At 25.3% G+C, this 24432-nt stretch overlaps 1 protein-coding gene across 1 annotated transcript; it reads left to right on the top strand.

Annotated features, from left to right (window-relative positions):
• Positions 1–2467: 2467 nt before the first annotated feature.
• LOC132925012 (uncharacterized) lies at positions 2468–8883 on the top strand. Its single transcript, XM_060989444.1, has 15 exons — positions 2468–2610; positions 2681–2808; positions 2930–3158; positions 3320–3465; positions 3793–3950; positions 4038–4306; positions 4372–4446; positions 4519–4675; positions 6129–6511; positions 6586–6788; positions 7895–8058; positions 8192–8318; positions 8374–8465; positions 8548–8706; positions 8770–8883. Exons 1-15 carry the CDS (start codon positions 2468–2470, stop codon positions 8881–8883), a joined length of 2547 nt encoding a protein of 848 aa, XP_060845427.1.
• The last annotated feature ends 15549 nt before the right edge of the window (positions 8884–24432 follow it).

Below are 24432 nucleotides of genomic sequence, written 5' to 3'. Positions count from 1 at the left end.
ATTACTAGTAACTTATATTCTGTAGTAACTAAAAATTACCTAGGTATTATTGTATTAACAATACTGCTGCCTGCTTAATGTTGTAAGATATATTATAATAGTTATATCATGAATTTATAACAATCTACAATTTACGATAAAGTTTAGTTATATAAAATCTTTAATTAAGACCACTTGTTATAGGTATATTTTAAAAATAATTTATACTTGTACAAATAAAACTGTGGCTCAAAATAAAAGTACTCTAGTATATAGATAGTCTATATATATTATATATATTACATAAGGCTACTATGAATATACGTAATAAATACACATAGTATAATATAATATTATAATATAATTTTTAAACTAAATACAAATATGTGAATATCGTGTTTTTTCACTAAACAACCATACTGAGTTTGTTTATACCGTTCAAATTTTAACTAAATGATGTTTATAAATAACTATAATCGTATATATAATTGTGCAGTACTTGTAACATTAATTACTAAAGATAATGAGATATAATAGCCAAATTTATGTTTTACTAAAATATGTGTACATTTGAACATTTCAAAAAATTTAAAAATCAATACTAATCAAGCTGAATTATTCAATCTATCATTTTATAAATTAAGAAAACATTATTTTAATTTCTATATGAAAATAACAACTTGGAATTATGTGAATTTTAGGCAAAAAGTAAAATATTTTATTTACCATACACATAATATATCAAAATAGGTATATAATATTATCTAACCAAAACTACTGTATTGAATAAACATAATCAAACGTGTAATAACTAATAAGTACCTACATTTTAGATGCAATTTCTTTGTTAAATCTATAAAAATAAAATATAAAAGTAGTGATTTCATAATATATATATAGTCGGCTCTACTTTTAAAACTAATTTCAGTTTAAAAAAAAAAAATATAATAATAAAAATAAATGGATGTAGTTTTGATTATTTTACAGTTGTCTGATGACATTATGACAATATTTTAATATGATGTCATATTTTCATACGCATAATAAATCTAATAGTTTAAATAGGTAACTTATTGGTAATATATTTAAGTAGTCTATAGTGAATAGGGTTGGTTTAACCCTTATTATGTGTACTTACTATTTGTTAAGGTTAAGAAGATATATTTATATTATATAAGAATAATGTTAATGTACCGATAATAACGTGATTGTAATTTTAATAAAAATATTTCAAAGATTTTAAGGTCATTGACCGATTATTCTCGTTAATATTGAATAGAATTGATTATTGATGCTAAATATAATTAGTATGGCAATACGTACCTATATATCTTATTGTTATTATATTTTTTCTAGCTTTATTAGTTTAATTATATGATGCATAAATATTTAAGAAAACATGAACGTTTAATCATAATCACTACATACTTTGTTTGTAAAGATCGAATTTCAAAGTCATAAATAAATAAATAAATATGTTCAGGAGTACAAGTTAGTTATTTTATATTCCATGTATGTGAAGATAGTTCAATTTATTTTTATACTTACTATTACATTCCATGATAAACGTGGAAAATAAAATAGTTCAACCAACACAACCCTAAAATATATAAAATGCAGCCAACATTACTAAAGAACCAAGTCAATGGTTTTTTTAAAGTCAATTGAAAAGATTAGTGTTACACCGTTATACCACAAAGATAAATTGTTTCAATATTCAATAGTAGACCAAATTTTCGTCTAATTTTACAATTCTTGTTATTTTTGTTATTTTCAAATAAAATAAATCTCATTATTTCAATCTAATATACAATTGAAAGTAAAAAAGTATCGTTTATGAAAAAAAAAAAAAGCACAAATGCTAAACATGCCTACCAGGCAATCAACGTCATTATCACAATAATAGTGACACTCGTTGTGAGTATGTCAATACCAATCGCAATATTAATAATATTATAAATAAAATAATCGGTACTATGATATTTACGCTAGCTTCTACCATGCGTGATAAATGACAATAATAAGTAGATTATTAACTTTTAATTGTTTACCAATAATTTTATAATCACAAATCAAATGTGTAAGTTAATTTAATTTAATTATTTTGACTAGTTTTATAAATAACAAAAATGATTTATTGTTATGAATGTTATGTAACATTTTTATTAAACTTGCTTTCTTATTTTGTACCTGTTATGCAATACAATACAATTGAAACAATTTAATAGTATTAAAAACTTATATATATATTATCGGTCCCAAATGACGACAATTATCAATTAATTTTTAATTACCAATATTATTGCTTTTTGCTAGGAAACAACCTTTTTTTTAATAACGTCTTCAACATAACATTTATATATATATATATAGTGAAAATATATTGTTGAAACTCTCTTTTTGATTTAATAATTCACAAAAAAATTGCATTTTTATGATAACATTTTCTGAAATTTGGTTGTTTTCTTATTTAGAACTGAGTGATTTTATGAGATTGATAAATGTCTATGCACCGTGCACCACCATATTGAATCAAACATCTCCTCTGTTAAAACTCTTGGATAAATATAAATCGAACGAAAACGACTATCAATACGAGCTAGATTTTTCATACTTAAAACCGTTTACTTCGTATACAACTTAAATCACATTAAAAAATAATACATTGTTATACATAATATTGCATCGTATGTTATTTCAGATCTGTACAATTTTACATTAAAAAATATCAATCGTTTCGGTTTTTTAAGTCCGTCATTTTTCAATGCGAAGAAAGTTCGTTGAACAGCACTGATCCGTCTACACAAAATAATTGCTGCGCCTATTTACGTATCCTTTTTGTGTGCAATGGAAAAAGGTTTTAAACTATAGTTAGAACACTACAAATACATAATATCTAACTGCAGGATTTATTTATCAGTATAATATTCTTTAGTAAAAAAAATAATAGATTTCGAGTCACCTTATTGTGAGTCTATGCTGTTCACATTATCAGTTTGCAAAAATTATACTATCCGTAACGGTAAAATTGAACTAGACGCGCCTTCAAACCGCTATGTAATTGAGTGGCCATATATTAACGTGGAACAATTTCTGTGGTACGAGACGAAACTTCCGACACCGCTGTCTACCATTCGCACAAGAGGAGTGTCAAACGTCGTGATAAATTTTAAACCTGGGTGAGTATAAATATCGTCTGCAGCGTACAGACAACATTCGCAACATTTGCATATACGTGTAGGACGTAATAATATTCGAGTGGTATATTATTAATATTGTTATTATTATTATTATTATTATTATTGCCATTGCTTTTATACGTTCATTTAAAAACAAACAGAGTAAACGTGTTGAAAATATGGGGTGAACTGCCGGCCAAATATTCGTTGACAATTGAATCGACTGTAGACTTTTCCCTCTTCCATACGGTGCAAACCGTTTACGAAAAACTCATCGACCAACCCAAATCGTTGACGTCTTTGCACGGTGAGTTTTCGAGTGTTCAACTATGATAGAAATCTTAATTAAACACTTATTGCACTTATTGAGGTATTCCTGTACTCATACTAATAAAATACAAAATAAATTAACGACACGTGGTATTTCACAATACTCGATGTGTAGTTTTGTGTCGAGAAGATTACTATTTTAACAACGATGAGTTATTTAATATTCTATATGTAAACGTTTAACACCTGACGGTGTCGTACGTTCTTCGAGTATAATTTTCTCACTGTGTATTAGTATTTGAATAGAGCCAAATAAAAATGTTGAATATTCATTATTCATACACATGATATTACATATTTTTAGTGTCTATAAAGCAAATGTTTTCACACCTATGTTCCACGGAGCCAAATACAGGTGATCGTGGAAAAAACCTATTAAGGTTTTACTCTTCATTTTTGCCCTATTCTGTTAATAACGAAACCGAATTGGAGAAAATTGAAAGATTATCGAATATTTCGAAAGTATATAAACGATATTAAATAAATTATCAAAAGGAAATAAGTAAAACGTAATGTGATAAGAACTAATCGCATAAAATAAATTCATAGCAAGTTCAAACAGCCATGGTAAACATTGTAGGGAATAAATTCCCTAATGATGTACAAGTAACGACAGAATTATACATAGAACTACAAGAATTATTACAAAACAAGTCGTTGGGATTAAAAGAGATTTTTTTATTAGCGTTTAAACCAAAACCAACGCAAAAATCAAAACCTGCTTCAAGTCATTATAAAAAAATGAAAAACGAGAAGTCTATAGTGATAAAAAAATCACTTATCAAATCAAAAATAAACCATGGTAAAAGTACTCCTATGTAAGCATTTAAATCAATTCGATAGAACCGTCAAACGTGATTTTTTAAATGATTATTTTTATTAGATCAACTTCATCCAAAGTGCATACTAAACCAACAATATCAAAAATTATTTATGCACATATGTTTGAAGTATTATGGTAAGCTTTTAACCATTATTTTTATTTATTTGTCTCTTATATTTACATTTCATAATATTATGTGACATGTAGCAATGTTTTGCATTCTGATGAAATTGACTTGGATGAATATCATATTAAAAATGATTTATTTAATTATGTAGTTAATATTATTTTCGATGAGAATACTACAAAACCTATCGATACATTGTTGTTGTTTCGTCTAGAACTCAACACACATTCCACAACAGTACGTTTAATTAATTTATCAAAAAATTGACAATATTGTTAAAATATAATAACTAGCGTAGTTATAGTAGTTACATGGCTTCCACTCGAGTGATAAATATTATATACATAATTTAACTGTTTAATTTACAAATATCTTTTTAAAAATTTTTTTAAAAAACTATTTTTTATTATTGGAAATTGTCTGCTGTCAATACGAAATTGATGCCCAGAGTTTTACTAGATTCTTCTAATTGGTAAAAAAAAAAAGACAATTTGGTGGCTCTAAAAAATTTAGGAAGTATTTGGAATATCTCTAAGAAAAAATTTAATTTCCACGCCAGTTAAATGGCGCACAAATGCAATGTGAGCATCTTCTATCACTCTAACTAATTTAATTATAGTCATGGTTGCACATTGTGAGAGAGGGGGAGAGGTTGGTATTTATAGTAAATATTTTTAATATTTTCAATCATATAAAATAATTTACATATTACATTATAAGCCATAATATATATAATTATATTGTAATAACAACTGCAGCAGTGCAATTAATTTTGCTATTATTTATAAAAATACGTAACTCAACTGTTAATAAATAACCGTGGTTAAAACATACCCCGTAAATATGCCTATCCGGTTAATTTAACATTAGTAACATAAGATCTGGTTTGGGATTTTCAATTTTGATTCCAATAAACGGTTTATTCTATAAATTAGTGATCACAGTAAACGGAACTCACTGTATATTATATATATGATTGCCATATATGAAATAAAATAAAATAGTTATTGAATTACCGGACACATATAGAAAATTGACCCTTTTAAATTAAAAAACGATTTTTTTCTCATTTTTTTTATCTTACGTGTTATAAATGAAAATTATTTAATATTTTATATACGCTGTGATTATTTGTCTGTCTAACTATCGGGCTATCTGTTTGTCTGGGAAATGTTTCAAAACGGATTAACCAGTTCTGATAAATAAAATAGTTATTATGATAGGATATAATTTTAGATTTATATTTTATATTTGGTCAGAACAACAGCCCTAATAACTGTGATAAAAATCCGTGCAGTTGACATAAACGAATTTGAGAAAGGGTAAATCCACGGGCATTTGAATTGTCACGGTCAACGCTGTGTAAGATCAGTTAGTAATATTATAAAGATATAATAACATACTACGTTTTATAATTTTTTGTTTACTTTGTACGTTTAATAAATATATTTAAATAATAAAATTAAATAATACTAAAATATAGCTATTTGAAAACATCTAATTTCTATATTGTTTTTTAGTCTGATTCAAATTACTTTTAATAATAATATCATTCGAAAAACTATTATTTCTATTTTTGCACAATTGAATAAACAAAAACAGTAAAAATATGTATTAAGTACCTACTAATTAATCTAATCTATAAAATAGTACAACGAACCGATGAAAACTAATTGTGTTATTAATATAGGGATTAATGCCAACAATTATTAAATTTTCGACCAAAAATAACAACAATTTCACTATTAATGTAATGTTGATCGACAACGATACTCAATTGGAAGTAATAACAATGAACATTGACATGAATATGTATATGGTTCGTAATACCATTAAGGGATACACGCTAATAGGGTGGTCTTCGGAAAAAATCGTTGATTACAAAAATTTCAGTTATAAAATTGAATTATTCGGACGACCATATGAAATATTACACTGTTGTGGAACGCAAAAGGATTATAATCTACAGAAATACAGCACAACCATATGCGATAGTATTTACTCACCCGATTACGTTATTAAGCATGTAAAAAATAAGTTTTACATGCCTAATGCTGAAAACCTATTGGCTAGGTAAGTAATAATAATAGCATGTTTCAAAAACGTAGAAGACATTGTTTTAATTTTGTTTTTTATCCACTATCCAGAGCAATTCTAAACATCGAAAAAGCAGCTTTATACACAATATACTGTCATCTAGAACACTTAGATGATGTAATGATGGAAATCCGAGTAGTAGACTTAAATGTTACTGGCGGTAATTCTACAGTATATGCATCGACTCGTGCACGAGGAAAAACAGCATTGATTTCAGCTATATTTTTAGATCCAAATTCCAACAATAATTCACGTTTGTAAAATTAATTATAAATTTATATATAATAATATGTATTATATCATCACACCCAAGAGGTGAATTTATACAATTTATGAAATCGTCAATCGAGTTAAGTACCCAATTCGTAGAATGGGTAAAAATGTTAGATGACTAATAAATAACCTATTTCATAAATTAAACAAAACTAAGTTATAACATTATACAAATATTTTCAATATTGATAAAATAATATATTATTATAATTCATTATTTACACATTATTGTTTAAAGTAAATTGAGTATAAAAATAAAATATATTTATAATTATAAAATTGTGTAACATAAAAATATTTATAGTGAAAAGTAAATAAGAATACAGATATATTATTAATATATAAATCAGTTACTATTGCCTATAATATTTTCATTTTTATTTGCATTTGTATTTTTATCTATTAGTTAACCCTAATAATAACCCCTATAATAACTAATAGCAGTAGCTTCATGATAATTTACCTAATGGCTAATGATGAACGTCACTTGGTGTTAAAAAACTTTAGAATGCTCATGTTGTCGAATAATGTTTAGAACTGACTATTGAGTCGTATTTCGAAGATTACCAGTAGTCCAATTCATGAAATGGTCAAATTAGCCTATTGGGTGTAATGAATTCGCACTTATTAATAATATTTAATTAAATCGAGTAATACTATATTATATAGGTTATATATATTAAATTGTACAATACCTTTGAAAGTACCAGACCTAAAGACAGGTAACCAAATAGATTCATCAAGCCTGTATAGCATTTTCATAGTACATTAGACATTAGTACCTACATATAACCTACAAATCTAAAATACTTATCAATTTAGCATAACTGATGGTGAATTTACGTTTTATCTCTAAAAATAAATTGAAAGTTATAGATTAATATATTATAATAAATCTTTACTTAAAAGATGATTCTGTATATCATATTGGTTTATTAATATTTAATAGGTAACAATTGTTTGATTTTATAACTATATTATATTTTATATAATAAGATAAATAAATATTTTAATATAGGTAGGTTGTTTTTATCAATTTACTTAAAATTAATATGTGGCTAACAAATATAATGTGTCTCTTTTCAGTATCAAAAGATTCTGAAACAAAAGAATCTGAATCTGAAAACCCAACAAGTATTGTATTTGTAATCGAGGTTATTTTAATCAAGAACATTGACATCGATTACATTAATATACGAAATGATATAAATCAATATGATTGGACAATTTCGTGCACTTACGATAAGAAAGTAATAAATTTTAAATACTGAAAATCTAAAATTTAAAGCACCCACATAAAATATATCATTAATATACCTATACAGACCTATTTTGGGTCCAGTATTGGTTTCAAACATTGGTTAAATTATGATTTTTGAATAGGCTACAGGTATCACACTCGAATCAACTGATGTGGATTATAATTTTCATTTTATCAGTTCAATACCACACCAAATCCAACCGCCTACTATTTTACAGAAATCACAAAACAAAATACCAGCCATATCTAGTATAAAAACATTTTTTTTTTTTTTCAAATATTTATCTTTGTATTCACTTATTAGATTCAAATATTACCAACAAAACCGAAAAAAATTACAATTTAACTCCAAGTTTGAGTTTCCACAAAATATTTGAACTTATGGCAGCCGACCAAGTACCTACCCACCTATTGATATCTGATAGGATTAATTACTATTATATAGATTAAATATTAAATATTTACTCATTTTGCATAGGATTTAATGGAAGAACAATTTTTGGATAATGATTCAAATGAATTATTAATTGAAAAAACAACTGCACTTAAAAATAAAATAAAAGAAATAGCAAACCAGCAAGATATCACTATAAACCTTTTAAGTTCAACCATGGAGAATAAAGCTGAAAGCCGTCTTGTATAATTAGAACAAATGTTTTTGTATTTTGTTGCAATTCTAACATAGTACATTTATTTACAGAATTCGGTTGATGAATTAAACAAACAAGTTTTAAATTTACTTCAACTTCAACGTAAATCAAATATGAATGTAAATAAATCACGGATAATGAAAAAGAAGTCTCGTGTTAATTAGATATAACAAAACAATTTAAAATTGTATTAATAATTATAATATAATCTATTAATACATTTGTATATTACAAGTAATCAAGTGCCGAAATCGTACTAGCGATTACCATATTATTTATTTTGATATTTTTCTTGTTTTTGTACCTAAATACAATGCAAATAGCATAATATTTTAATGATTATTGTTTAATTGAATTTAATTGAAAAAATGAAATAAAACCAAATTCTTATAGGTCATTGTTAATTGTAAACTTGTTTCAATTTTTAGATGGGGAAGAAGTCCTGATAGTTTGTATATAGAAGAGGCTTAACTATAATTTTTCATAATTTTGGTCTATTTATGCCATGGATACATAACATTTTAGACTTTATCAACAACCTACATACAAATTAAAATTTTAATAGTTACGTGATTGTGTCTTACGTAATACGTCCATAGAACACTTTAAATTTTTTAAATTTTCCTGAAATTTTGGGGGACTGCAACATCACTCTTGACTACAATGATGATCTTTAATTATTAGATACCTATTCTTCAAACAATTATAGATAAGTTCAATCGAAAAACTATTCTGAGTACAATTTATCATAGTGATTATTTGTTGTAAAGTCAATATGTTATAACAATTATTTAAGTACCTATATAATATAATAATATATTGAATATATACGTTGTTAGATTAAAATATGTACTTATTTTATTTTAATTGTTATTTGTTAGAGATAATTAGATAGTATTAAGACTTTTATATGATATATTATAATATTATATAGACATCATATGGTTTGAATATTAATCATATTATACTCAAAAATAATGACAATTATCAAAAACGATAATTTGTATAAAACCAAATGTAAATTACCTTTTGATTAATTAGTGAAATCAATTGGTTATATTTAGCCACCTGGGACCTAAGATTAGGTACCAAAATTAACATAGTAAAAATCATTTTATTCATAATATACCTAATTTAATATAGGACATAGGTACTTCATTTTATATTAGTTATAACATTATCTTTATTGTAACTATATAATGGAAATATACTGTTGATTACTAAGAAACATAATATTTAAAATAGCAACTAAGAATTTAATATTACATTGTTGACATTTAATATTTTAATAAACCTACCTAATTATAATATAAGTATAATACCTAAAAGTAAACCTAATAAGTAATATTTTCTAAATTAAAATATATTCAATCGTTAAATTGATATCGTATACTATTGTCTATTAGTATTTATACGATATTTCACTTTATATTTTAATTAGATATACCTAACATGTTTATATTTATAAAAAATAAAAGTATTATTATTTATACTAAAATGTTACTCAATATAATTTTAACAAGCTCAATAGGTATTATCTATCAAGTATCAGTCAATCATATTCTAATTAATAATTATACTATTATTGAAATATACTTTTTAATTATCTTTAACTGTTGTAATAAATAATACATAAAAACAATTATTTATATTTTACTTGTACTCAAAATTAAAAAGTTTTAAATCTTTATTTTCATATCATATAGACAACACTTATAATCTCTACTGTTGATAATTATTCATACTCAATATTCATGGACATCAAACATGAGCTTGAAGTTAACAGGAAAATTTGAGTTTTAATTTCCGCTGTAACACCATTATTTCAGATTTTTTGGTACGTGCGAACTACGAAGTTTCAAGTAAGTCATTTTGAAATTTCAACAGGTCATATAAAAATAGATATACGTATATGTACATTATCCTGCTCATGAATAATGAAGTTTAACCATGATACTACTTTCAATTATTTCCAAACATCTTGAACCGAATCATTGCATTAACATATAAATAGTAAAAATCAATTTAAAAACTAAAATTTAATAAAAATTGATAGCCGATAATCGATATTTGTTTATAACCAATGTAATTTAAAGTTGTGATCATGATTGGCAGTATACCATTATTGATAAATGTCAATATAAAAATTAAAATACAATTTAATTTTAATTATATTAATAATCGTGAATTATTTAATCAGAGCATAGGTCAATTGGAACTATGTATTTTAAAAGTAAGGGGTGTAACCGTAAACCCCTGTCCCGTCCAAATGACGCCCTTATATTATTTAGTGTTTAATTATTGCTATTCAACGGTACCATTTTCAAAATTAATATTATTTTCAGTAAAAACTAACGCGATGCTTACCTTTCTCCGCTAATTTTATGCTGTGAGTGCATTATCAGCACCAAAATATGATAAAGCACGAATTCTTAGTACCTACCCAATTAGTGCTATATAGCGGTAAAATATTCAAAATTAGTATTGAAAAGAATATAGATTTTTTTAAATATTTTTTTTATTTTAGTTTGATTATTCAAAGAATATTTTTGTTTGTTTATCTAAGATTCTTCATAAATAATAAGCAAGTGACTAAAATAATTATTTTATACAATCATGTATGCATTTTCTATTTACATATTATTATCTGACACAGAATTTCTAAAATGTTAATTCAAGATAGAAAAAAAAAATCATGATAATAATTTTGTTTTTGATAATTTAATTACAATAATATATAATATATCATATTCAATGATAGTATTTTATTTTTATTTTAATACACGTTTTTACCACTACACGGAGTTGTTATTTGTAATAATATTTAAAAAATAATAATGAATTTTCATAAGTTTATATATATTCTTACTTTTAAGTTTTAACCTGATATTTATAGATCAAATACTATCAAACTCTCTATAGACTTCTTTTGTTATTCACAATTATATGTAAGCTTTTTTTTTAAATTATTGAAAAACTAAAAATATACCACTGTGTGATTATAATATATGTTCAGTATGTATTATTTTAAATTTAATTTGAATACAAATATTAATTATAATTTAAACATATTATACAATAAAGCATTTTAAAGTTTCTCATTTTTATACCGAAATAATCTTTTAATAAATAGGTAATAAAACTATTTTTAACTAAAGTAAAAATAGTATCTAATAATAAGAAATATTTTTAATTAATAAATGATTAATGCAAAGCTTATATGATAATATAATCGTGATCATCACTAACAATTCATCATTCTATGTTTCAGAAGAAAAATTTAATTTTTACAATTTTTCTAAAAGTGTTGTAAAATTTAAATATTGCTAAGTATAAAGCTCAAAGAACTATTAAATATACCTTTGATTTATAAAATGATTTATATTTACATGATTTACAAAATTTGAATATGTGCTGACAAATACTTATACATATATTCTGGGTTACCTATAACATTTAACATGATAAAAAACTTGGAAATGTTAAATGATAAAAAGGACAGATTTTAAAATACTTAGCCATAATATAAACATTTATATAAAATCAAATGAACATACAAATAATTACAAATTAGTTTTCCAATACTTACTAATAATAAAAACTAATAGATACAATTTAAATTTAAATCAATAAAAACCGTGGACATAAATATAGTATAGGATAATAGGTAATTAATTTCTCTACTAGCCGTGAACCCGCTGGAATAAATCCAATACCTATCCCGTAGGAAAATTCTGCTCCAATTTTGAAAATAGTACCTACCGTTTAATAGCATTAATCAAACACTAAACCTTTGTGATATTTTTAACAATATTTTAACGATATTTCAATTTTTAAGCGTGTTATGTGAAATTTTGGAAATCTGGGAACTCTCGCGTTATACAGTAGAATACTGAATAATCTAAGGGTTCCGTCAGCCGGTGCAAATAGTTCCGCGAGAAACTTGAGAAAATATAAATTAATTAATAATATTTTTGATTTGAATTATGATTTAAACATAGAAAAGCTCCAGACATTTTATGGGGTTTCACAAAACGTTCAAGCTCCTGCAAAGGTTCCACGAGTAAAAGAAGTTGGGAAACACTGCAGTAGATGTTAATAAATAATATGTTAAATTTCGATTTCAATTTTATCATTGTACACAAAAGATGATTTTGTACTTTAGAGACTGGTGAATTAGCTTTTTGTTTATAAATAATATAATTTTATTAGTATTATTAATTTTTCGATTAGGTAAGTTTAGCTTAATGGTCAGCAAAAAATCATATTATACAAGTCAAGGCCGCATGCATAGATATCGTTTAAAGTCTTTTGTTTAATAAAAATTTTTTAACGTTTCTATACGACTGTAAAATCGTGATAACCAGTGACTACGGTAACAAATATTAAATCACTTTAATTGCTCGTTCAATATTCTCCATAAAAGAAAGTACCTAAAAGGCTAAAACTAAAAAATCGATATTGATGCGGTACCCATCATTTCAAACTTGTCAGTATATTATAGGTAATACTCATACTTTATCATTCATCCATCAAACACGTATAATGTGTATTATTTGTTCGTTAAAAACTCGTTTAAAATTTTTTAAAAAATTAAGTGTATTTTATAGGTGCATTATTTTAAATATACAAAGATCATTTTTTAAGACACTTGATTTTTTTTTTTTTTTTTTTTTTTAGTGCATAACTAGATAATATGTAACTTATACGGCATTATTATCTATTATATTATTGAATTATAATATTATATTATTATAGGTCATGACACATGAGATGGGCAACTGGTAGCCCGCGTATTTTTTTTATTTGGCCCATGCTACATTTTCAAATTACTTTAAACAATTTTAACGTTTATCTATATTTTATTTTATTACCTATCTTTTTCAAAAAAACGTAGATATAAATTCTTATCTAGCATTGAACTACAGCTAAATAATTAAATGTCTAAATGTATATTTATAGAGGTAACAAAGTTAATAGATCCCTACTTATTTTCTTTTATCAGTTTAGTCGTATCCGTCGTCGTCGTGTCACGCTAGCCGTTGGTATTATTATTTTCTTATTTTGTAATGTTTCAAAAATGTCCGCTAAAAAGTATAAAAATGACGATGAAATAAAACTTTACAAATTCTCAAATCTCACAGTATAAATGTGGTAAATATAAATAAATAAATGTTAGCAAATTATAATGATCTTTTTTTTTACTTTCTATATTTCTGTCACGCTCATAAATGTAATTAGTCCTTTAAATGGGCTAAATTCCGAAATATGTTTTATAGCAAATTTTTTTTTATTTGATTATTATTTATTGTTTCTATTGGTGTTTACAACTGATTTGAATTATTAATCGTTTATAATATGAAACATTATATTTTTTTATATTGTAGACAAAAATAAAGTTACTACAAATATGTTGATATGCACATACATTTACCCAAAAATTCTGAGGGCTGAAACCCACCCAAGCCCGCTCTAGTTACGCCTATGGTCTCGTTAAATTTTAAAATAAAATAAATTGATCCTCTAGTAACCTATCATACCAAAATCAACAGTATTGTAACAATTTTTACTTCGTTAGTTTGTTGTATTTTAAGGGAAAAAAATATTTAAAAAATAATTAAAACCTTAATAAACACCGAAAATATGTTAATAGATTACAGTAGGTACTGACTGAACAAAAGTATAAGTTCTGTAAAAATTCCATTTTTAACGTCCATATTATTTGTATTTAGTGAAATATTATTCAAATATTTTACTGATGTAGTGATGTCTAAGATGAGAAACTTTTGAGGAGTAATATAATATATATGTATATTATAAATTTTAATACATGACACATAAATCATTCACAGTTATATTACTATATCTAATTCGTACAGTAGAAGGATACTAAAAGAAGAGATGTCTCAATATACCACCAACCAAATCTCACAATGAAATATGAATATTAAAATCTTCGAAATTAATTTACCTTCAACATAATATCTGTAAAATAAATAATTATAACATAATCATAATGAAATAAATCTAAATTGTAAAACATATGAAATTGTGAAACGAAATTTAAATTAGTCGTACATTAAAACTTAAATTAAAATAAAAACAAAACACTTCATTTCACTATTTTAACTATATCAGCATGACAGCATGAATGGACAATTGATGAAGTGTTCCTATGCTATAATTTAATATAGTTTAACGATATAATAATAGCGAGACCTAATACCTATCATTACTGGATTACACATCGATCTATAGATCTATAATCTATAATAAGTAATCTATACACTCACAAACAAAAAAAAAATAAAAATAAAAATAATGAAAAATTCACTCAATTTTATGTAGGTACTTGTGTAGGTAAAGGTAATATGAAAAATCAAATATTATTATGAAGAAAAATACTGCAAATTTTTCGTTTTAAAACGTACTTATTGCGTTGAATGTATACAGAGGTACGACTGTACGAGTCAATTGAAGTTTTGAAAGACAAAAAAAACAAAAGGAATTCTTACTTTTATACTCGTATTATATTCCCTATGAAGTCGTCAAAAAAAGCTTATAATAATGATATATAATAGTGGTGATGATATATCAAGCCACTGAACCGTGGACACGCACAATGTGATGCGAAAACAAAATATCTTCGTACACAATGTGTCTGAGGAATCATTTCACGACAATAGCACGCCACTGTTCAACGCCCGAGGCGAGTGTTATTATACATATACGTGTACCTATATACATTAATATTCTCAACACGTCTCAAACCATCATGCACTGCGATAGATACGCCCAAGCGTGGCCGCGCGCCCGTTCAAAGTTTTAAATAATATTGTTTGTGTTCCGACGAAGGAATTATTGTTTGGCATAAAATATTTTTGGCGTTTTAAAACAACAATACGAGTACACGGCATACGTCTAATTGACTTATTGAAATAATCATTAATAATAACTTTTATCGCGATATCTATACCGGAATTCCGTTCCGCGTAGGAAGTAGGTACACAAAACCAATTGTTTAGGCCAAATGTAGAAAAGTCAAATCGAAATATGTATATTATTTATTTTTTGAGTTTTTCTATCTTTTCCGTTCGTTAATACACATTATACAGTATTAGTATGCATATAATTATATACCTGTGATTTGCCATATGCTTGTTAAACTATATGTACAGCCTGTACAGATAAAGAACAGTTTTATCCACTACAGAGATATATTATATCCATAATAATATAATATACATTTATTTCCCAAGTCTTGAATTGTATTATAATACAATTATAATAGGTAAATGCGTGGCACCAGTTGAATCACAAACACCGGTGTGAATGTGTGATATGTCAAAACTCTCGAGATAACAACTGATAAGAGATGATTATTTTAAGTAGATATCCAGTAGGTATGTAAGGTACACATTACAATTTTTAAATAGTCCACCCCTCCTAGTTCGAGCTCCAGCTACGCTACTGATGTGACACGAATGAATGACAGAAACGAAACGCTTACGTATATGAATAATGTACACTGTTTCCGTATCCGAAGATGAAACTCTTAAAAATTATTTAAATTCAATAATTTATATCATTTTTTTTTTTCGACAAACCATTGTCTAATATTCTTTGTAGCTGTTCTAATGAAAACGAATCTATGTGTTTGCGGTTTCGTACTTGCACGTACGGCGTTCGCTGGCCAAATGAATATATTACGATGACAATTTTGACTGAAAGACAAATACATACATGATATAAATTAGTGGAATAATAGATTGACTCAGGATTGCATTGACGTTTTGCGTCGTGCTAACGTACTGTTTATCAAATGGACGAACCGTCAATATTTTTCATCGGGTTCATTATTTGACAATGAAAAACTACATAGGTACCTAGGAACATTATCTAGAATAACAAGTAACATCGTGGCAAATATGTCACAAAATATAAAAACGCAATCCAAATAAATCAATGAGTAATAGTTTTAATTTATGTTTATTTAATTATCCAAATAGAATGCGAGCTATTAGACCGCGTATACTCATTTTAAGAACAGACACACGATACTAATCATTGTTAAGGTCACAACTGTTGTTTGTTAATTAAAATGTTATACCATGTGCTATTACTATAGTACGTATAACTACAACAATATATTTAATGTAACCACATTGCAAGCCTTTATCAGAATAATTACGAGGGGTCTGTGAACTCCTTTTTTTTTTAATTATAGTGGATAAATCGACTATATTGATTAATTATAGAAAAACTCAAACTTTAATACCTATATTGGACATTATTGGGGGGAGGTGTATACAATGTGCACTATACACGTAAGTAAGTACGTAAACGTAACCCACCTCTTCCTTACACACTATTTTTTGTTTGATCCCGAAATATATAATAAATATATTATGTATGATAATAGTATAACACTATATTTTGTCCCCCCCCCCAACACGCCATTATAATTTCGTCAAAAACGCCATAGCATTACATAGTTTTTTTTTATTTAAGAGTAAAAAAGCATGAAAATTTAATACAATTCTGCTCAAAAGTAGATCTTACGGCTATTAAAATTTTTTTGAAAATACATAATTACTTACCATTTTTATGTGAGTTTAAAGTTAAAATTTTTAATAAATTGTCAAAATTACAAAAATTTACCAATCTTTTTTTAGTTAAAATTGTAACACATAACGCAGTAACGCATATACATGATATACACATAATTTGAAAATTGAATTCAAGATTCCTCATAAGTTTTTTTTTACTAAAAACACTTCCTGACTTCCTATATTATTATTTACTATACCTATACGGCTATACGATAAACATTTCAAAATATTTAGATAAATATAATTTCTTAATGTTTCTAAGTTATTTATAACTTACTTCAAACCTATACTATTGGTTATGTTTACACGCCATTCTACTGTGCATTGGTATTAACTTCTAAGTTATTAACAGTTAATAGTTATAAGAAGTTAAGTTGACAGAGTGTCTCCGCTCAAAATATTTTTTGCGCGACAATTTATCATTGAATTTAAATTTAACACATTCATTCTAGTGACGTATACTAGCTATAATTAATGAAAAGTTACACTCGACACCTATTACATATATCAGAACAACTTCTCCGATTATTTTTATACATTCAAGTTCATAACAATCAGTAAACAAAATAATTAGATTTACTTTTATACAAAAATTAATATTAATATATTAATAATTACTAAACAATAATAAAATATGTACTATCTAATACTCCAGATTTAAGATAAGCAGTAAATATAATATTTATTATTTATAATATAGGTTGTTATATAACTGATACGAAGCGTCAATAATTTATAATAATTATTATTACAATACGAGTACATTAATACATTACACCTATTAAATATTTAATGTAAAACTAAAAATCATCATACGGCGCGCGGCGCACTACACGAAAATTTCACCGAAGTAGTTGTACTTGAATTCTACGGGCCTATTATATTCACATAGACACATGCTATGTGTAATTTAATGTAAAATTTTAAATAACAATGTATTCAAAATGACAGTCGTAAAGGCGTATAAACAAGTGCAATGTATTCCTCATTCAATAACGAGAACTAGAAAATTCAATAAAATGAGAATACAATTGCAATTTGATCGTTTAGAATGGAAATTAGTTAAAAGCTTTTAAGGCCATGAAAACTAGACAATGATATATAATCTTTAGTATTCATAATTAAAACTATTAAGTAGGTAGATAAGATAAGTAGATATCTATATATATATATATATATATATATATATATATATATATATATATATATATATATATATATATGGATGTTTACCACTTATTAATTTTAAAGAGATAATGCAACCACTTCATTTAGAATATATGTGATTATACAAACATAATAATATACTGGTAAGTATTAAGACATATTACTGAAGATTTTTTTTGTAATTATTCGATTTGTAAAACATTGTGTTCTTGATTTCATTTTTTTTAGTTCAATTTTTATAACCTTCACCAAATGTTATAGAATTTTAATGTTATTCTCATTTTATAACCAAAACAAATTTAAATATTTTTTTATATATATATAAATTGATAGAAAACAAAATAAATCAGCATAAATAAAACTACGGTGGTCGTCATAACTCTAAAAAAAAATTCATCGTTCATTCCGCACAGTTATCCTAAAATCAAACCGTTCGATACCGCACACACTGTAACAGCGTGTTGTGTCAATAACACACAAATATAAAATATACGTATATAAAATTATATTTATTGTTTAGAGCCGTAGGTGGTAAGTATACCGCTACACCAGTTATCGTATTTAATCAAAATCATGAATTCATAAGAATATTTGAAAACATTAGGATATACATGATGTACATTTATTCTATAATCTAAGTATATTATTATCTACTATATAATACTAAACATAGGTACTTTATTTCATCTTATTATGTATTGAATTATTTTTAATTAACATTAAAATTATAAGTTCTCTGCAGATTGTATTAAATTATTTTTACAACAATTTGTTTAATAACGATAAATGTTTAATTTTTAATTGTCAATTAATTGTGTGTGGTTTTAAATTATTGATCTTCTAAATTTCCTTTTTTAATAATAGTATATAGAAACCATTTGTGCGGTATTGAACGATATAAAATATGCGGTTAAGTTATGATTAGGAAGTGTGCGGTTTTGAACGACGCTCTAAAACCATTATATATTTTATTTAAATTAAAACATTTTACTACTGTAATAACATTATAATTTATAATTAAGTATACCGTAAAAAATAATATATAGGTAAATGTTAACTAATAATTGCTGGTTTTCAATTGATCTACCTGTTCAGAAAACTTTAACCTACAGCCCGAGGACTTTTTCGAGATAATTTTCTCGCAAATATGAATTGAATTCGCATCGAGTTTAAAAATATTAATATTGTATCGTAAAAATCTACATTTTGAGATTTAATTTGTTTTTCTTTATACCTACCTATTTTACGTATAATACCTATACCGTTAACAATTATAACGCAAGACTTAAGAGATTTTTGCACGGAGATAAATATTTTTAAGCTGGTTTGAGTATATATATATATATATATATGTATAAGTGTCTAAATGTTAATTGTATGATGGGAATCGTGTTTTCTCTACAGGTGATTTCTGTTAGGTTTTTTAATGATACAGGTAGATACACTAAACAGTCTATACTATAGGTACTATATATACCTAGAGTGTATATTTACTTATAATGTATAGATATATTACCATAGTAGACTTAAAATCTTCGAAATATTGTAAAAAATATTAACATTTATCATTAAAGAATAAACAGTAGACCTGCCGTTTTTTTAACAAGTCACCCGTTGCAGATGATAGGTATTACAAAACTAAAACTATTTTTCACCAGACAAGGACCGCTAAGGCCATTATAGAAAATTACATGCGTGCCTCAGAATAATATTGTAATAGGTACAACATAATAAAATATTAAACCGGACCACTAAAATTATAATAATTAAGCACCAATATAATTGCAGTGATTTCTCTATTTTTTACTTTTTCTTTAACTTTAATGATATAAATGTTTTTTATCAGACAGATTTGAATTAAAATTTGTATTTGATTAAATGTATTCAGAGTGATTCACCAAGCATTCTCGCCCCCTTTTTTCTTCTTTAATAACACAGCTATTCAAAATGTGATCTTTGAAATTTTTAAATATACATAAAGTCTATATTTTCAAATTATTGAAATTGTTTGTAAACAACTAACAGTTTACGGAGCGTTAAATCGTAACCGGCACATAACCGATGATTGTAATACCGGGTCATACTCATCAGAAAAATAGAAGTTTATATCACCACAATAATACACTTTAAGTACCTAGTACAACACTACAACAAATCCCAAGAATTTGAAATTATGATCTTTAAGCATTCCTACTTAATAAAAATTCTAAATATCATAATTAGAATAAATGCATTATTTAATGAAAAAATGGCGATAAGCATGCTAACTAATATATTATATACATTTTACAAACGTATACCTTGTATGGTAATTAATAGAGATCACAATATCATAATATATGATTCGTATGTGCCTATAATATACCTAGCTATCTCAAGTTTTAAGTTTGATGGTTTTAACAAATATTTTAACATTTTATATTTTTAATTAAGATACGTCTGTATAAGCACCTCGTAAGGTTAGATATAGACACTATGTTAGGTACTTACCTAATATATTTTATATTAAATAATATACGTAACAATATGTGAATGATACGCTTTTACTAAAAACTCAAAATAAAATAGTTTTAAATAATTTATTTTTATTTTTTATTTTTAAATATTCTAATAAAAATTTTAAAAAAATATGATTATACCTACTTAAATAGTAAAAGGTTTTAGTACGTTTGTTTAACCTCAATTTACCATACACAACTCTACATATTACACATTTATACATAATATAACTTATTATGACAAAAACATAATATATATTTGTCGATTTATATAGACATCTTGAGTAAAAAAAAATTGTTTAAACTCGTAATATAGGTGAGTATTAATATGTATTTATGCATATTACTAAAAATAAATTGTATATAAGCTATATACTTACACAAGAAATAATAAATCGATTTTCATCGTATAGTTATTATTCAAATATTATGTACAAATATAATTTTCCTAAATAAACTTTAAAAAAAAAGTTATGAATGTTTAATGTTGGCATGTTTTTTGGCGATAACTCAAAAACGATTCTACTCCTCGAATGTCCCACTATACATACAACTTGTAATTCTTTTTAAAACATTAAGACATTTTTAGGTTTTTAAAAACAAATCAAACATTCTAAAACTGTTGATGAAGTCGTTTTTAACCTACGAGTATATTATTATTTGTTTTATTCTATAATTAAAATCAAAAGCCACAGCTCTATATTTATATATATATGTTACCGGCAATATAGACAATTCAGGTATTTTGCAAACTACCTAGGCTTTATGCATATTGCTGACCCATTTTAGGCAATATAAATAAAACATATAATGTTTAATATTATTTTACATATAACCTAGGTATTTTATAAAATACCTAGGCATTATGTAAAATGCCAATTTCTTTTTAGGCAAAGTAACAAACAATTTTTCATAATCTGTTAAAACATTATATTAATTTTTAATTTTTATCTATTACTATATTTTCATACATTGATATTATTATTATTATTGTATTATATTATTTTATTAAGTAATATTATTTATACATTTTACTTAAACTAATAGCTACTTATTACAACATGTTGTAGAAAAATGACATTTTGAAGTGCACAAAACATTATTTTTAAGGCAAATGCACTTTTTATTTTGGCACTTGGTCTTTAGGCTCTTTTTTCTTACGTCCAGTTTTAAGTTCTGCAATAATTTCTATCAATTCGTTATATTTTTCATCAGACAAAAAACTAGTATTATTAGCCAAATTTTTACGGTTTTTATGTAGTTCGTTATAAAAATTTGACTTCATATTAATCGTATCCATAATAATGCCACACTGCTACGAGAAACGAGAATGACGATAAAATAATAAAAGTAAGAATGTTCAATTTAGTTCACACCGCGACGAGATACGAAAATGACGATAAAATAATAAAAATATGTTCAATATAGTTCGTCAGAATTATTATTTTTATAGTAGGGTATGAATCTGATGCAATAAAGATTAAGATTCTTATCTTTATTGTGTCAAATCATCACGCGGCGGCCGGCACACGCATTTACAATAAACGATAAGTAAAGTCGTTGGTGAATACTGAATAGGTAAAGCGCAGATTTCTATGCAATTGCATATTTTTTTCTTTTCACATTTTTGGATTTTTGTCAGTTATCTTTATAAATTATAATAGATTGATTGAAAATAATAGATTTTTATTATTAATTAATTTGTAAATTTTAAATAAATAAAAAACAATCCTTGCAAAAAACCGCGCTCTAGTAATAGTCGATACCCAATTTTGTTTATTTTGATCATATTTCCTATTTCACTTCTGGCATTATACATAATACCTAGGCAAAGTTCGTATTGTGCATATTTCCGAGTGATTTTTGGCATTTTATATAATGCCTAGGCATTTCACAAAACACCGGATTATCCATACTGCCGGTAACATATATATTTAGGTAGGTAGGTTTTAGTTACTATTCAAACTATTAAAATGAAATAAATTGGGCGTCTCTACACGAAATTTGATTTTGGAAAATTAATAATTACCAAATTACTCATGAATACAAACTCGAAACCAAATTTGTTTTTAAAATATTATATTTATATAAATTTAATTTACGTACGATGTAATATGCATAGATAAAAGTACCTAAATACAAACAAGATATACCTAATTATGTATAACTAAATTATATAACAATTGTGTGAATTAAAACCCAAGGATTCTATAATGTCAATTATTAAAAAAAAATTTGTTTGTAGATAATTGATACGTGTGTTTGTTATAATTGCGACTGAGTTGACAATGGAGATTAGTCAAGCAGATTATTTTTTGTTACCAATTATAATATTGTACCTACATAATAAACGTAAATTGTCCAAAACACGTTATTTTTCATAGTTATATATCATAAATTCTGTTATGCTTGTCCTGATTTGTTTAAAAAAATAAGCACTTTTGATTAAAATTAAAGCGTATATTATAGGATAAAAAAAGCCACCGACAAAATGGTCACGAAAACGAAGTCTCTGCTATCAAGAGCCTTGTATCACATTATCAAACTTATTGTCAAAATAACTAAAAAAGAGTCAAATTATTTTTTAAATTTTAAAATGTATAGAAAACGCCAGTATAAATATTAAGTAAAAATTCAAGTATCTGCAATCTACAATAATTCGTTTTTTAATTACAGCAAAATAATAAAATCGATTTTATCTACTATAGTGGTTCTGCTTGGAAATTACTGTTTTTCCTTAATTTACTTTTTATTCTTTCCATTTATTAAGAAAACTAATGGGTATTTTTATTTTATACTTTCGACCACCCAAAATACTAACCAGATTTACTTTCCTATCAGAAAATACATGGAAGTTGAAAACTTAAGCATATAACAAAAAAAACACACATCATTGTAAAATTAATATAGGTACACACCTAAATTTATCAATCCGCTTAGAATCTATAAATATTAATTTAAGTGCAAATGTAATCGATGTAGTTGTAATCATCAACTTTTATAAGTTTCGTAATTTCCAATTTACAGTAAATTCTTAAATATTGCACGAATTATAACTTTTATAAGCTCTACATGCAGGCTTTGAGACTTACAACAATAACGCACGGTGTGGCACTGTGGCTCGAACCTTATATATTTAGACGTGAGTAGAATATCTGAATATAAGAACAATATATTTTTATATACTCATTTCAACATTTGAGTATTTAACGATATTTTAGCTATTAAAGCGTATTAACAATATTAACATGTCATCATTATATTCATAATATATGTATCGTGTAGTGTGTACTGTGTATATTGATTATTGAATAACTTATATCATAAGTATTTGCAAACATAATATGATTATTTTTATTTTTATCCATAGAAAATCAATTACGTATGGGTACTTACTTGCTGTAGGTATATTGAATTAAAAATAAGATAACACATA

This window comes from Rhopalosiphum padi, chromosome 3 (assembly GCF_020882245.1).
Source record: "Rhopalosiphum padi isolate XX-2018 chromosome 3, ASM2088224v1, whole genome shotgun sequence".
Classification (NCBI taxonomy): Eukaryota; Metazoa; Arthropoda; class Insecta; order Hemiptera; family Aphididae; genus Rhopalosiphum; species Rhopalosiphum padi.
This window is presented reverse-complemented; position numbering and strand designations above follow the sequence as displayed.

Bases quoted from the DNA above. Each gene is read 5' to 3' on its own strand.
- LOC132925012 (XM_060989444.1), top strand. From the start codon at position 2,468: ATGAGATTGATAAATGTCTATGCACCGTGCACCACCATATTGAATCAA. The intron at 4,307-4,371 runs GTAAGCATTTAA...TATTTTTATTAG, and splicing joins CATGGTAAAAGTACTCCTAT to ATCAACTTCATCCAAAGTGC. The intron at 4,447-4,518 runs GTAAGCTTTTAA...TGTGACATGTAG, and splicing joins CATATGTTTGAAGTATTATG to CAATGTTTTGCATTCTGATG.